This window comes from Tiliqua scincoides, chromosome 1 (genome assembly GCF_035046505.1).
Source record: "Tiliqua scincoides isolate rTilSci1 chromosome 1, rTilSci1.hap2, whole genome shotgun sequence".
In the NCBI taxonomy this organism is placed as follows: Eukaryota; Metazoa; Chordata; class Lepidosauria; order Squamata; family Scincidae; genus Tiliqua; species Tiliqua scincoides.
The window spans coordinates 201,878,750-201,892,220 of record NC_089821.1 but is presented as its reverse complement, the minus strand read 5'-3'; the positions used below and the strand labels follow the sequence as shown (position 1 = coordinate 201,892,220).

Sequence of the window (13,471 nt, the reverse complement as noted above, 5' to 3'; positions counted from 1 at the left end):
GTAGACATGCATAGAATTGGGCTCTCAGTTGGCTGCCGTTTTGGGTTTTCCACCCTAGTCATCGAAACGAACTAACGCTGATTTCATGCTTCAGGTTTGATTTTATTTGTGTTGTTTTTATGAAGTACACACATTTCATTACAAATATTTTATCTGTGTCCCATGACATCTGGAAAGATAAAGGATTTATCCATGTCATGCACTTCCATAGGCTAGAATCCATTTAATAATATGACAATTTACTGTAGTTTTCTTGACTATATGACTGTATATGACTATATGACTATATGACTGTATGACTGTATGACTATAGTTTTCTTGGCAGTTTTCCCTTCAGCGCTGATACATGACTGCATTCACTTCATGGAGGCCTCTTTTTGTGGAGTATATTGCGTGCAAACCACTCCACACAGCATTTTCTCATAATCCTGTGGGTACTGAATATGAGGCTGTTGTTGGCCCTTTTGTCCAAAATTGGCTCCAGGGATATGTCTGTAACAAAGTCCTTTACGTGTGTATCAGTTTTCAATTTAGTGAGGATCAGGATATTTCTGAGGTTGTTTACCATCACTTTGGCGTGTGACTTTCATTGTACCTAAAAATAGACATTCATTTTTCCCTCTTTTATTTACTTCACCAACTTTTTCATTCCAGCATATTATGTGTGTTTCTCTCTCTGACAGTTTCACTTTCATTCTACAGCAAAGTCAAGGAAAGATGTCTGGATAAGATGTTCATATCTTGCAATTACCACACAGATTCTAGGGTGGTGGGCTGTGGAGAAGGAGAGGACTGCCATTTCTTTTAGTGGTACTCTCCTTTAAGCTATAGTGGGGAAAGTACAACATAATGAATAGGTTTCTAATCAGTCTCATTTTCTTTACTCCAACCTTGATAGGGGTGTTTTGTTGTTTGTTCAAGGAAAATGTGGTTAAGTGCCTGTTGTAGGTGGATTAATTCTAGCCTGAATGTATGTTTGATGTGCTCATTTATATAGTTAAAACCTTTATACTTCTTTGTTTTCCAGAGGGCATTCTAGAATTTTCAGAACAGCAGCAGAACTCCTGAAGCAGTAGGCAGGGCTCTTAATTTTGTCTCATCTGCTGCAAGGGGAGTGAATAACTTGCAGAATCTCTAGAGCTCTTTGAGGCACAAAATTTTGGAAAATCTTTTATTGCTAGTTTTCTCCTCCTTAAACCCCCCCCCCCCCGTAATTATCCAGGTTGGGACGGATCATTTTTGTGAACGGGACACACATGGAGAGGGGATTTATTAAGGGGATGAGTAACCAGGCTTGACCTCTCCTCACTGTGTGCCCCAACCCAAAATACTGGGAAACGAGCCTTCTTTCCCTCCAGTCATCCAGGGAGAGCTGAAAGGACAATGCAGTTCGTAGCAAATGCAAGGGCAAACTGCTCATACATGTGCCCACTGGTCACAATTTGTACCTGGAATGGAAGGCAGTACACATCTTTGCGGCCATGTTTGGGCAGTAGTCATTATGACAGTGTTTCAGTGCACTCTGGAAAAGTGAAGACATTTATTTAAACAGGAGACATTGTTTGCATCCTTTCATGGCAAGTTATTGGATAAAAAATGGTGTCTACTTCCACCATTTCCAGGTGCCTTTCAGGGTTTGCATATTCCAGTTTAGGAAAGACTCCGCCCCTGGGTATCACAACACATTCTCTGAGCGAAGCAGCCGCTTCCACAGCATTCTGCAGTAGGTCTTATTTAGAACATGTTTGTAGGGAAATAACACAAACTTCCCTGCAGGACTTTCCCCTTCATTACAGAACTGATCTGCAGGTGCAGCCTTCAAGACAAGAGTTATGCAAAGGGTGAACACTCTTACTGAGGTTGGGGTTGTTTTTGTACATTCCCAAAGTTCTGCAATGCCCTCTGGAAGATACAGGAGAAAGGAATTCATGGTAAGAAATATTCCTGCCCCACTTGCCACATGTTTCTCTTGGGGGCCAAACTATTTCAAGGCTTCTGCTTGTGTCCTACATGTGGTGAGATAGATAGGGATTCCCAGGACAGGTACTGGTTTTCCTTTCTTTATGGCTCTCTCTGTTTAGTGGTTGGGTCATTCCCACCAAATTGGTTCCCGTTTTTACTTCAGGCAGTACTAGAATGTGTGTGTGGGTAGCTGGAAATGTTTACCTTTACCCCTGCAATGGAGCCCTCAAATGCAAATTTTACTCCACATCTTCTCTCATTTGTCCTGAATTTGTCACATTTTCTGAGCCAAAGTTAAAAAAAATAAATCTGCACATCTTCTCTCATTTGTCCTGAATTTGTCACATTTTCTGAGCCAAAGTTAAAAAAAATAAAAATCTGCACTTGGAAGTCTATAGGAGTAATAATGATGTCCTATACAAATCTATTCAGTCTTGCAAAAAGAATGCTACTGCATAGCATAAATAATGCATCAGGATCATTTGTATTTGATTCCTGTAGTAGAATCTGTCTTGATGGTGTAATTACACAATAAAGTAGCACTTCTGCATTTTGGATGGATGCATTTTGGATCCGGATGATGGCCGGATCCCAAAGGATCTCCTCTATGGAGAACTCGTGCAAGGAAAGCGCCCTACAGGTAGACCACAGCTGCGATACAAGGACATCTGCAAGAGGGATCTGAAGGCCTTAGGGATGGACCTCAACAAGTGGGAAACCCTGGCCTCTAAGTGGCCCGCTTGGAGGCAGGCTGTGCAGCATGGCCTTTCCCAGTTTGAAGAGACACTTGGGCAACAGTCTGAGGCTAAGAGGCAAAGAAGGAAGGCCCATAGCCAGGGAGACAGACCAGGGACAGGCTGCACTTGCTCCCGGTGTGGAAGGGATTGTCACTCCCGGATTGGCCTTTTCAGCCACACTAGACGCTGTGCCAGAATCACCTTTCAAAGCGCGATACCATAGTCTTTCGAGACTGAAGGTTGCCAATACAAAAAAAAAAAATCTGCATTTTCAAAGAGGACTGACTATCTAGTGTGTCACTGTCATTTAATGCAGTTCTATATACAGTGTATAGTATTAAAGGAAACCCTGCTAAATCAGTGCTGAAATCCTCAATTAGGGCTACCCAGAAGCAATTGATCTTTTCAAACTCTTCGAAAGACAAGAAATCAATAGTAGCATTACATTGATATTGGACTCTCAGAACATGCCAACAACTGTTTTCTGAACTAAGCTTTGTGTTTAGTTAGTTTACGAACTGTTGTATCTTGAGTAGGGCATCTTTGCAGTTCCTAAAAAAAAAAAAAATGTCCAGAATCACCAAATATAGAATGGTAGAAGAAATAGACAGAGCTGGTACTTTCACAGTATCTTTGATAAAGAAATTGTAATTTTTATCCCTTTCAGTAACAGACAAGGTGAAACCTGAAAAAGAAAAAGTTGAAAAGAAACTTCCTCCAAAAGGTATTTTTTTAAATTTATTCATTTTCCCCTGAAGAATTTGTTCTGAATAGTTAAAATTCTATGGGTGTTTGAAGTGAAAACAAAGTTAGCTGTTACTTCTCTTGGTAAAATGTGTTCTCCAATACCTTTGTAGCAGAATTAACTATGAACAAGTAGCCAGAAAAAGCCTACCCACCTAAGGACCTAAGTTATGTTTTAATATACGCAATCAATTTTGAACAGGGGTGTCAAACATAAGGCCCTCAGGCTCTCCCATCTCCACCATCAGCTGCTCTCAGCACCTCTGCTGAAGTTGTGCTGAAGTGTCACTGCTAAAGGGGAAGCCTGCATGATAATTGGGCTCTCCCATATCTTGAAAATACTATCAAGATTTGTGTGTTTTCTCTTCTGTCATTTGCAGCTGATGAGTTCCTAAGTGACAAAAAACTGCTGATTTTTGATCATGACCTGTGTGATGACATCACTTCCTGCTTTATGGCATCACTTCCGGCCCTCAGCAAGAACCATGAATGCTATTTGACCCTCTGTATTAAATGAGTTTAGAACCCCTGGTCTAAGAATTCTGTGTCATGGTCAGGGAAGCTTTGAGGCATGGAAGGCTAGTGATAAAATTTTCTAGTGAAGAATAAAATTAATTCTTATGAATGACATTTTAGTTTTAACCCATATGGACATTGTGGTCTGACTTCCTTCCAGAAACTCCTGTTCCTTCCCCCAGTCTATTCTGCCTACCCCCTGCTCCCATGGCCAGCCTATCTTTGTTGCCAGACGTAGTTGGCAGTGGCAGCAGGCCTCCAGCACCACTGCTGTTTGCAGCTGTGACCCCAGAAAATACAACAGTGTTCCACTGTTGTATAGGGCAGCACAGCCCTATTTTGGACTGGGCTGTTAGTTAAGCATCAGTATGTCCAATATACTTTAAGAGAGAAAGCTCAGCCCAAAACTCCTGGAGTTGACCTCTTTTTTCAGCAGGTGTATAAAAATGAGACAGGGGTTGTTTTACAGGAAGTAGGCTTATAGGTCTTCAAAAGATATTGCTGTATAGATTTTGTTGTTCCACAGTTTTAATGATTGTATTATAATTAATTACTTGTATTTTAATTAATTAATCATTATTGATGAACAGTGTGTTTGATGACTTATTGATTAAAAGGTTAATCTTTTATAATATTGTAGGCGACTCTTTTTAATGCCCTATGGCAAACTATAAATGGAAAGTGCATATTCTTGAAAATGTACCCTGACTCTTCTTTAAAAATTATGTACAGAAAAGAAGGGCATCAAAGTTGAAGAAAAGGCTAAAAAGGACATGAAAGAAACAAAACTAGAATCCAAGGCACCTGAAAGAAAAAAGCCCAAGGAAGTCAAAGCAGCGGAAGTTGCACCAACAAAAGCCAAAGTGAAAGTGAAGGAGGAGACTGCGCTGGCAATTGCAGAGAAGTCAGATACAAAAGGTAAACAATCCCCAGAGGCAGCAGCAGAGAATCTTTGAAATGAGGGAGGAAGTCAGTGATGTTGCAAGTGGTCCAGGCTAAAAAGAAAGTGAAACTCACACATGGGCATGAATAAATTTATGTTGGATTCTAGATCATTACATGCAAATGATACGACAGGCTTGGTGTTGATCTTATGATTTATTTTGAAATTCAAGGGTTTCTTCAGGAAACAGCTTTAGTCACTAAAGATTTTCCAGTACAAGAGTTTGGTGGTGAAAGACTTTCACTTTAACCTCAGTTGACAGAGCAGTGTCCATCCCTCTATCTTTATAATATTCCACATTCTTACATCAATCTGTCTGGGCCTGCTTGGTTCTCCTGTCCTGTATCACAAGCATGTGTGTGCCAAAGTTTTAGTTAGAACATGGATAGGGAAGGAACAGTAATAGACTGTTTGGGGAACTGGCTCCCTGCCACAGATTTTTCAAACCCCCCCCCCCCGCCCCAATGAACAACAATGAAGGAAAACACAGCAAGGCTGTCTTGAGTGTCTTTATGACACCATCAGCCAATAAACCTCATTCTTGTATGAGATGATGAGAAACTTTTCTATGACTGACATGTTGAAAATTCCAAATTAAACTCTCAGACCAGGCTGCTGTTCTGTTTCCAACAGTTATCTTTCGTGAGAAGTTTTTATCTGGGCAGCCAGGGATTCTGGTCCTTGCTGCAAGTTACAAACTGATAACAGTTTCTATGTTTTGATGGACTGAATCAAGAATGCTCAAAAAAAAAAATCACCTCCAAATGTAGGTTCAGGTCTGCAATCTTGAGTTGTCGTTTGCTTAGAATTAATTTTATCAGCCTGACTACTTGGGACATTGTAATAGATATGCATTTGATTAAAATTTGCAGAGCGTATATCAAAATTACTTTATTCTTGTTTGTATTAGTCTAAAAGACATAATAAATTAGCAACACTTGTCAGGTATTAGTACTTATGGGATCAGAAACCACAACTTACCATTCTATATGCATTTCATACAATATTATAACATCATGGACATTTGTTTCAGTAAGATGCATTTACTTAAATCAATGGGTCATGGGATGTTAGGAAATAACTGCAATATGGTATTTTTTGTTTCAAATATTTAGCACTTGATCATCCTAGTAATATGAATTGTAGAAGGTCTCCTGAACACGTCTGCTTTTCTCACAATGACTATTTTAAAAGTCATGATTTTTTTTTTTTTTTTGCTGTGTACCATAAGGTTATTTTTTTTGGTCCCTGAAGTAGCATGGTGACTGTCTTTCTATTGCACATCTTTGGCAGGGAATGAAAGATGTGTTTGGCACTGCCCAATGAAATTTTTGACTCTTCTGAGCAACAGGTTCCCCATACCATATCATAAGCTGCTTTTCCAGCTTCCCTTGAAATTTGAAAAGCTGCTTTCCTGACACGAAATAGGCAGCTGTCACTCAAAGAGAAGAAGTCAAAGATTCCGCTGGGAATGCCCAAGCACACCTTTGCATGAAAAAGGTCTGGATCAAATTGCATAAGGTCTGGATGAACTGCATATAAAATTGGAAAGCATGAACCATTCCAGCATCAGTGCAGAGCTCACAAAAAAGGGGCTTTCCTCAGTGTGAGCTCTTGCATAATTTGTTCTAGTATAACAACCCAATCCTATCTAACGCCCCCTGCCAATGCAGCTGCATCACCAGAGCAGATGCAGCATCCCATGGGGAGGGAGCAGTACTGGAGCTCTCCTCCAGGTAAGGGAACATAGGAGTAAACCTATGATTCTGCAATGGGTCTATTTGGACCTGCACCTACAATTTTGCTGGCACAAGTCCAAGTGGACCGAGGAAGGTGGATCAAAACCAGGAAGAGGAAGAGAATATCAGTAGTACCACCCCATTCCCACCCTCATCTTTCACATGCATTTCTGTAAAATGGCAATGCCCATCCACTGCCCTACATCCATTTGTGCAACTGCTTTTGGGACTTAAAACAAAAACAATAAATGGGGATAAATTGTTTAGAAAAGGAAGGATATTTGTTATACCAGTTATATTTAAGACTTTCTGCGTGCTCTCTGCGGACATCCAATTACATTAGAAATTACATGCAAAATTCAGTCAAAATAAAGGTGATGGTTGTATGCATCCTTATATAGGGGATGATCAAAAAATGTTGCTCATACTTAAAAATCCAGTTCTTTTCAACAGAGTGCCTGGTAGAATGTGAATCTGTGATAGTTCAGAAAGACAAATAACCTAAACTGCTGACAGTGAAAGGGTCACTGATGATTCCTAAATTGTCACCTATCACAGCTACATAAATGAATCCTACGGTTGACAGGGAGCTTAGAGATACCATGAGGCCTTTCCTTCGCCAATAATGAAGGCAGAATTCATTTTAAGACCCTCATGCAAGCAGGCTACTTTCTGAGTCAGTCTAATGCAGACTCTGATCAGCAAAGCTCTTTATTGCCTGAGCCCATTGTTTAAGCATTCCCTCCCAAGTTTCCATTTCATATATGCAGAGACACTCTTATTTAGGAGTGCACGTATATTTTGTAAAATGAAATGGTCATGCATGAATTTGGGGGGGCTCGATAAACATTCTCCCAAGTATATAACGATCCGTAATGACCTGTATCAGACAGTAGTATGACATTTAGCACTCACACTCCAAAATGCACGGATCTTTTTGCATTTGAGTGTATGGAAGTGTAACATTGGATGCAGTCTTCAGAATGCTGCAGAATGTTGCAAATGCCTGTAGTATTTTGTCTGGCTTTCTGTATTGGATTGCGTATTTATTTAGACTATACAGGTTGAGTCTCATTATTCTCATGGGTTCCATTCCCAGAATTCACTTGGATGGCAAAAAACACACTAAAGCAAATCAATTTAAAAAACAAAGTTTCTTTGCTCAGGTGATTTAAAAACAGCCTTGCTGGCCTTTGTGATGTTAAGATAGAGTCATTAAGTCTCTCTCAGGTACTAAGAAAGGCTTCACGCTGACCCCTTCCTTCACCAGTGCAAAGTATCTTTCTTTCAGGTGCTCAGGGGGAAAGAAGGGGTCTTGGACTGAAGCTGCCTGAAGAGAGAATGATTGATGGATTGTCAGCCTGCTGCCCCGCCCCCATTGTTAAAAGACTGTTTTCCTTTAATTTAAAGGGCGATTCTCTTTGCATTGAGAGACAAAAATCTATGGATAATTAGGTTATACCTGTAATCGCTTGCATGACTGTCTCTCTCTACAACAGTAAGAAAAGCGGTTTTTTAAAACTGTGATTTTAAAGGGCTGCATTTTTCCCCTTCTCCAGGGATCAGCACATTCCTTCTCATTTGCAGGGGCCATTCGTGTTGAGTCAAATCGTGTATAAAAAATCCGTGTATAACAAGGCTGGACCTGTATATTTTAAAATATCTATGTTTCATATCTGTGTTGAAATACCTACAATATTTGCAGCAACTTCAACAAAATGCAAGAAATTTAGCAACTGTAAAGGTTTCACTTGGACTGGGCATGGCAATCTCATAAAGCACTAGTATGTGGAACTCTATTTGGTATCAAAGAGTGAATCATAGCCATTGAGAAAAGATCTTGAATGGTATAATTTTTGGTTGTATCTGAGACCTGACTCTGAAATCTCATTCTAGCAGTTATATGTGATTGGACACCACCAGTCATCAGGAGAAACCATAATTCTGCAGGAAGCCAGAAGCCATTTACTCTGTTAGGTCTTTTTTAAAAAGGAAGAGAAACATGGATTTTACTGTCTGTTATTGATTACTTTAAGCAAGATCTGAAACACAGCCAAAGGTTTCATTTTAATGTTAAGCTGTCTCTTTACTGCTTGATTTAAAAATGGCCTCTAACTGTGTTTTAATACTCTTTCCCCCCCTTTCTGTTCTGCTAGATCAATATGCATTCTGTCGCTATATGATTGACATGTTTGCTCACGGGGATTTGTATACAGGTACTTGAACTGAACGCTATCATTGAACTTTCTGTTTCTCTGAGAGCTTTTGCTTTGTGGTGCTCTTGGAATGTGTGTGCTCTTTTTATTTGTTAAAAACTGAAGTGAAGAGTGTGCAAACAGAGTTTAAATAAAGCATATCAACTAATGGCTGTACCATTAAAGCTTCTAATACTTTTTTCTATAATTGCATGCAATGAAATTAATGGTAATATTAAAAATCAAAGCATAGGAAGAATAAAATAATTTACCATAATGATGACATAGGATTTATTACGTGCAATTCATAAAAGTTTCATACAAACTGTTCAAAATAGATCATTTATTTGTTTGTTAATTAGCACAATGGAAGTATTAATGATACCTCTGTGGTCAGTTTCCAAAGTTCTATGTGGGTAATTTGTGATGCTTGCTAAAATGGTTTTGTGTGCTGGAATTGTCAGCTTACATGAATTCTTAGGATGCATTTGGACAAAATGTGGTGATGGAGACTCAAGTGAAAACGTGCAGCTTTTAGCTTTCAGCACATACACAAAGAAGCTGTCAGTGGATGAACTGTTTATCTGTGTTGAGATTATAACCATGATGAAGGGAGAGGAAACAAAGTACCTTATTGCACAGCTGAAGAATGAAAGAATCTTTAGGCAAAGTACCAATTTGTATGCTCTGGGTGTATTAGGAAGCTACTTGATACCAAGTCAGACCCAAGCAGTCTTCCAGCCCAACATGGAGTTCAGGATCCAGGGAGCAGAGCTCCATCAGTTCCAACACCCTTCTGGTTCCTCCCCCCCGCCCTCTCCTCCCCCTGCCCCAATACTACTAACCAACAGCTGGTGCTGCTGGACTCTGGCTGGCCCTCCAAGAAGCAGTGAGGCTCAGTGCCTAACTAGCACTGGCTCAGTGTCAGTGGCCTCTCCTCTTTGGTTGCCACAGTCATGCTTTATGGCACATTTGCCACACCTAGAGGTGATGCTGCAACAGTATAGGATTGGAATGATGGGCACCCCAATCCTAAGCTCCCATAGCACACAACTTGGCAGCACCAAAAACGGCTGCCGCCAGATCCTGTGCGCCATGGGCTACCGCAGATGGCACCTTGGGAGAAGGGGATGTTCGTCCCCTTCTCCAGGGTAAGGGAAGTAGCCCCGCAATGGTAAAAGCATTCGTGTAGGGTGCCGAGCCCCACACAAACAGACAGGATCTGGTGAAGCAGAGCTCCACTGGACACACCTCCCTCCCTCCCGCCTTCCCTGCTCCCTTCCCCGGCACACCTCCTGCCTGCCCTCTCCCCGCCTCCTGCCTCCTTGTCATGCCTCCTCCCTCCACCTGCCTCCCCCCTCCCTGGAACGCCTCCTCCCCACCTATCCCCCGCCCCCGCTTACCATGCCATGGCTTGGAAATCTGTGTGACCGCTGAGCAAAGGAGGCCGGGGGCCCACCTGGCGCTAGCCCAGGGCCAGCCAGCGCTAGGCTAGCATGGGTGCTCGCCCAGTAGTAAGGCTCACAAACGGGCCTTACAGCACGTTTGCAACAGTGCACGCTGATGGTAAGCCGGCACATCGAGCCCTGGATTGGGCTATGAATCTTCAGGGTATTTATCTAGCCTACTTGAATGACCCATGAATAGAACCTCAGACTTTCTGGATGCAAAATAAGTGCTCTACTACTGAGCTGCATTCTCTCCCTGTATGATTTCTGACATAGGTAGGCACATTCACTATTTTTGCTCTGTGTACAGTACAAAGTTAGCATAGTAACAGAGTACAGAATATGTAATACAATGTATTTAAAGCTACTTGAATCAGTTATTGTAAAATTGCCTGAGCAAAAGGGTTGTTTCCCTTTTGAATTACCAGGTAAGAATTAAGAAAGGCATCCTTGGATAGGAATGGGATTTAGGGCACAATTCTAACCCCTTATGTCAGTGCTTTCCAGCACTGGCATATTGGTGCCAATGGGATGTGTGCTGCATCCTGCAGTTGGGTGTCACTCACGGAGGCCTCCTCAAAGTAAGGAAATGTTTGTTCCCTTGCCTCAGAGCTGCACTGCCCTTAAGTCAGTGCTGGAAAGCATTGACCTAAGGGGTTAGGATTGCGCCCTTAGGTACGCAGTGATTTAGGTAGAATTGGGCTGCTAGAAGATAGAAATAGCAGTGGGTAGCAGTGAACTGCTACCAATAGACTTTTGTGGCTAAGGAAGAATTTGTATATCTCATGTCCAAAACCAAGACCCTGTGAACTATAATCTGTTGGCTCTTCAGCATTGTTGCTAAAGCTCTTGTATGCAAGTGTCTGTACAGATGACAAAAATGGTGATTATTTGATGGCATGGTATTTTGTCTTTCCAGCTTCTGATGCCCTGCTGGGATTATTCCTCAGCACAATCTTAAATGTGTCTGTAAGAGAAATACAGAGATACTTCAAAAACCTCCTAGGAGGAGCAGGGAAAATTGGGACCTAATCACTGAATCATTTAAGGCTAATAAGTTATTATTTATCATGAGCCACTCTTCCAGTAATTACAACTGCCAGCACCATAGCTTTTTCTTTATATTTTGATCCAGTTTGGCAAACAGATACAAAATGGTTCGCATTGTGTCAACCCTTCATTTTGTTCACAGTCTGCCCAGAAGTGCTCCTGGGCAAGCCCCACTGAAATGAATAAGAACTGCACTCGACTCCCGTTGTTTCAGTTGAGCTTGTGCTCACAATCTTCCTGGTGAATTGTGACTTTCTTTTCCTCTTCTCTGAACACCTGCTTCTTTAACACTGATACTGTAATATGTATTGCCTGTCCTGCAGAGACAAAGCTATTAGTCTTTCAGTGCAATCCTATATCTATCAGAAGTAGGCTGCGCTAATGAATCTTACAGGTAAGTGCATATAAGATTGCAGCCTTTGTCCACTACTGTTAAGGGCCAGATGATGTGGGAGGCCCATGATAAATATACTACCATTTGTGTCCAGTTGGGGGGAAGTGGTGGGGAAAGGGATTAATCTATCCAATGAATTTGCAGCCCCTAATGGACAAAAGATATCTGATAATCATGGCTCCGTTTCCTGTGTTTGACACTGATACCATTCCTCCCCTCTGTCAGACATGCTATAACCAGAATATCTCAGTTAGTATTGACAGACCCATTATTCAGACCAGTGACCAAAACCTAAAACTGTATTTGTGCATATTATTAGATTGCTGAAAGCCCACTGAAACCAAGGATAATGGGTGGGGCCAACCACAAGGAATGATGGGGGGAGGGTTTGGTTTTTTTGGCATGATAAGCTGCAAGGAAGCAGTCCATTATTGCTATGTCAACAGGGATGGATCCTGGGCAGCATTAACAGGTGCCTTAGTATCATTTCCCCTCATTTGGGTGATTGGAAGGGAAAGGCCCCTCCCATCCACCTAGGAGGTCTGTTTGGAATTGGCTGATCATCAGTGGGAGGACAGTTAGGATTTTTTTATTTTGCTCTATCTGCCTAATTGACCAGGGTAGAGAAATCTTTTCACCTCTTTGGACAGACCAAGTGGGTAGTGGTTAGATTTAGGGATTGGTGTGCATTGCAGAGGATTGCCAAGAGGCTTCAAGGCTTCGAATGCTGGCTTGGAACCCCTTGTCTATGGCTTGGGGGGTGGGGGGTGGCGCAATCCAGATCTTCCTTGATCTCATCAAGCGGTAGTGAGGGGAAGCAGAGATCATCATGGTGATTGTCAACTTAGACCCATGATAGGAATGCCCATAGAAGGAATAGGCAGTAGCTGTCTGTCCCTGACAAGGAAGGGATTCCACAACTCAAGTGGGAAGAGTTGTAGCATAGTTCAGACCACTGCAAAGTTTTGTGTAGAGAATTTTAATAAATTATGGCCCATTTAAACCCAAAACTATTGGAAAAGAACCATAAACCTCAACCACTACAGATCATATTTTTAGAACTCATGAACAGTTTCTCTCCTTCATACAATTATGGGAGAGGGTGTCGCTTTCAAGTTTTGCTATGGATGCCCCAGGGGCATCTGTGGGAAACAGGGTGCTGGATTAGGTAGGCCGTAGACCTGATTCAGTAGGGTCCCCTTATGAGTCCTTTTGCCTAATTATTAATTATTATTTGTCACTTGTAAAGCGTCTACAATTTTGTAGACACTGGAGACTAGTAGCACAGTTGCTGCCATCTCATTTTCATGATATTGGTGCCTCCCCCCCCCCCTAAAAATTATAATCACTATTTGTTGTTACTAATCCTTGGCTAAAAATATTTCATGGTTTTTTAAGTGAATTTAAAATCAACTGCTAACACCAAGAAGCAAGGTGTCATGAACATATTAAAAATAATAAATAAATTTTTTATTATTAAAAAATAATAAAATAAATAAATATATCTCACTGGCTAAGTATGCTGAGATGAAAGGGGAGACCCCAAAAATCACAACTGACCAGCAATGAAGCACTTTTACAGCTAAGGCAAACAATACTACAAGCTGTAAATCCTATTCAAATCATGGAAAATAAAACCATGTAACAGTACTAATAGATTCAGCTTGCATTGTACAACATACTTACCCATTTCTGGCTGCTGTTAGACAGGGTGACCAGATACAATGGAGGACAGAGTGCCTG

General features: G+C 41.3%; 1 protein-coding gene across 12 annotated transcripts in view; it reads left to right on the top strand.

The window, feature by feature from the left end:
• Positions 1–13,471, top strand: part of TRDN (triadin) — a 193,009-nt gene that overhangs the window by 63,574 nt on the left and 115,964 nt on the right. For 10 of the 12 annotated variants that reach the window (XM_066613983.1, XM_066613964.1, XM_066613991.1 and 7 more), the window contains 3 exons: positions 3,367–3,423; positions 4,692–4,877; positions 8,798–8,857. In XM_066613983.1, the coding sequence (XP_066470080.1) occupies positions 3,367–3,423; positions 4,692–4,877; positions 8,798–8,857 (303 nt within the window). The remainder of the gene's footprint in view (positions 1–3,366; positions 3,424–4,691; positions 4,878–8,797; positions 8,858–13,471) is intronic. The other 2 variants (XM_066614016.1, XM_066614000.1) reach the window with 1 other exon arrangement.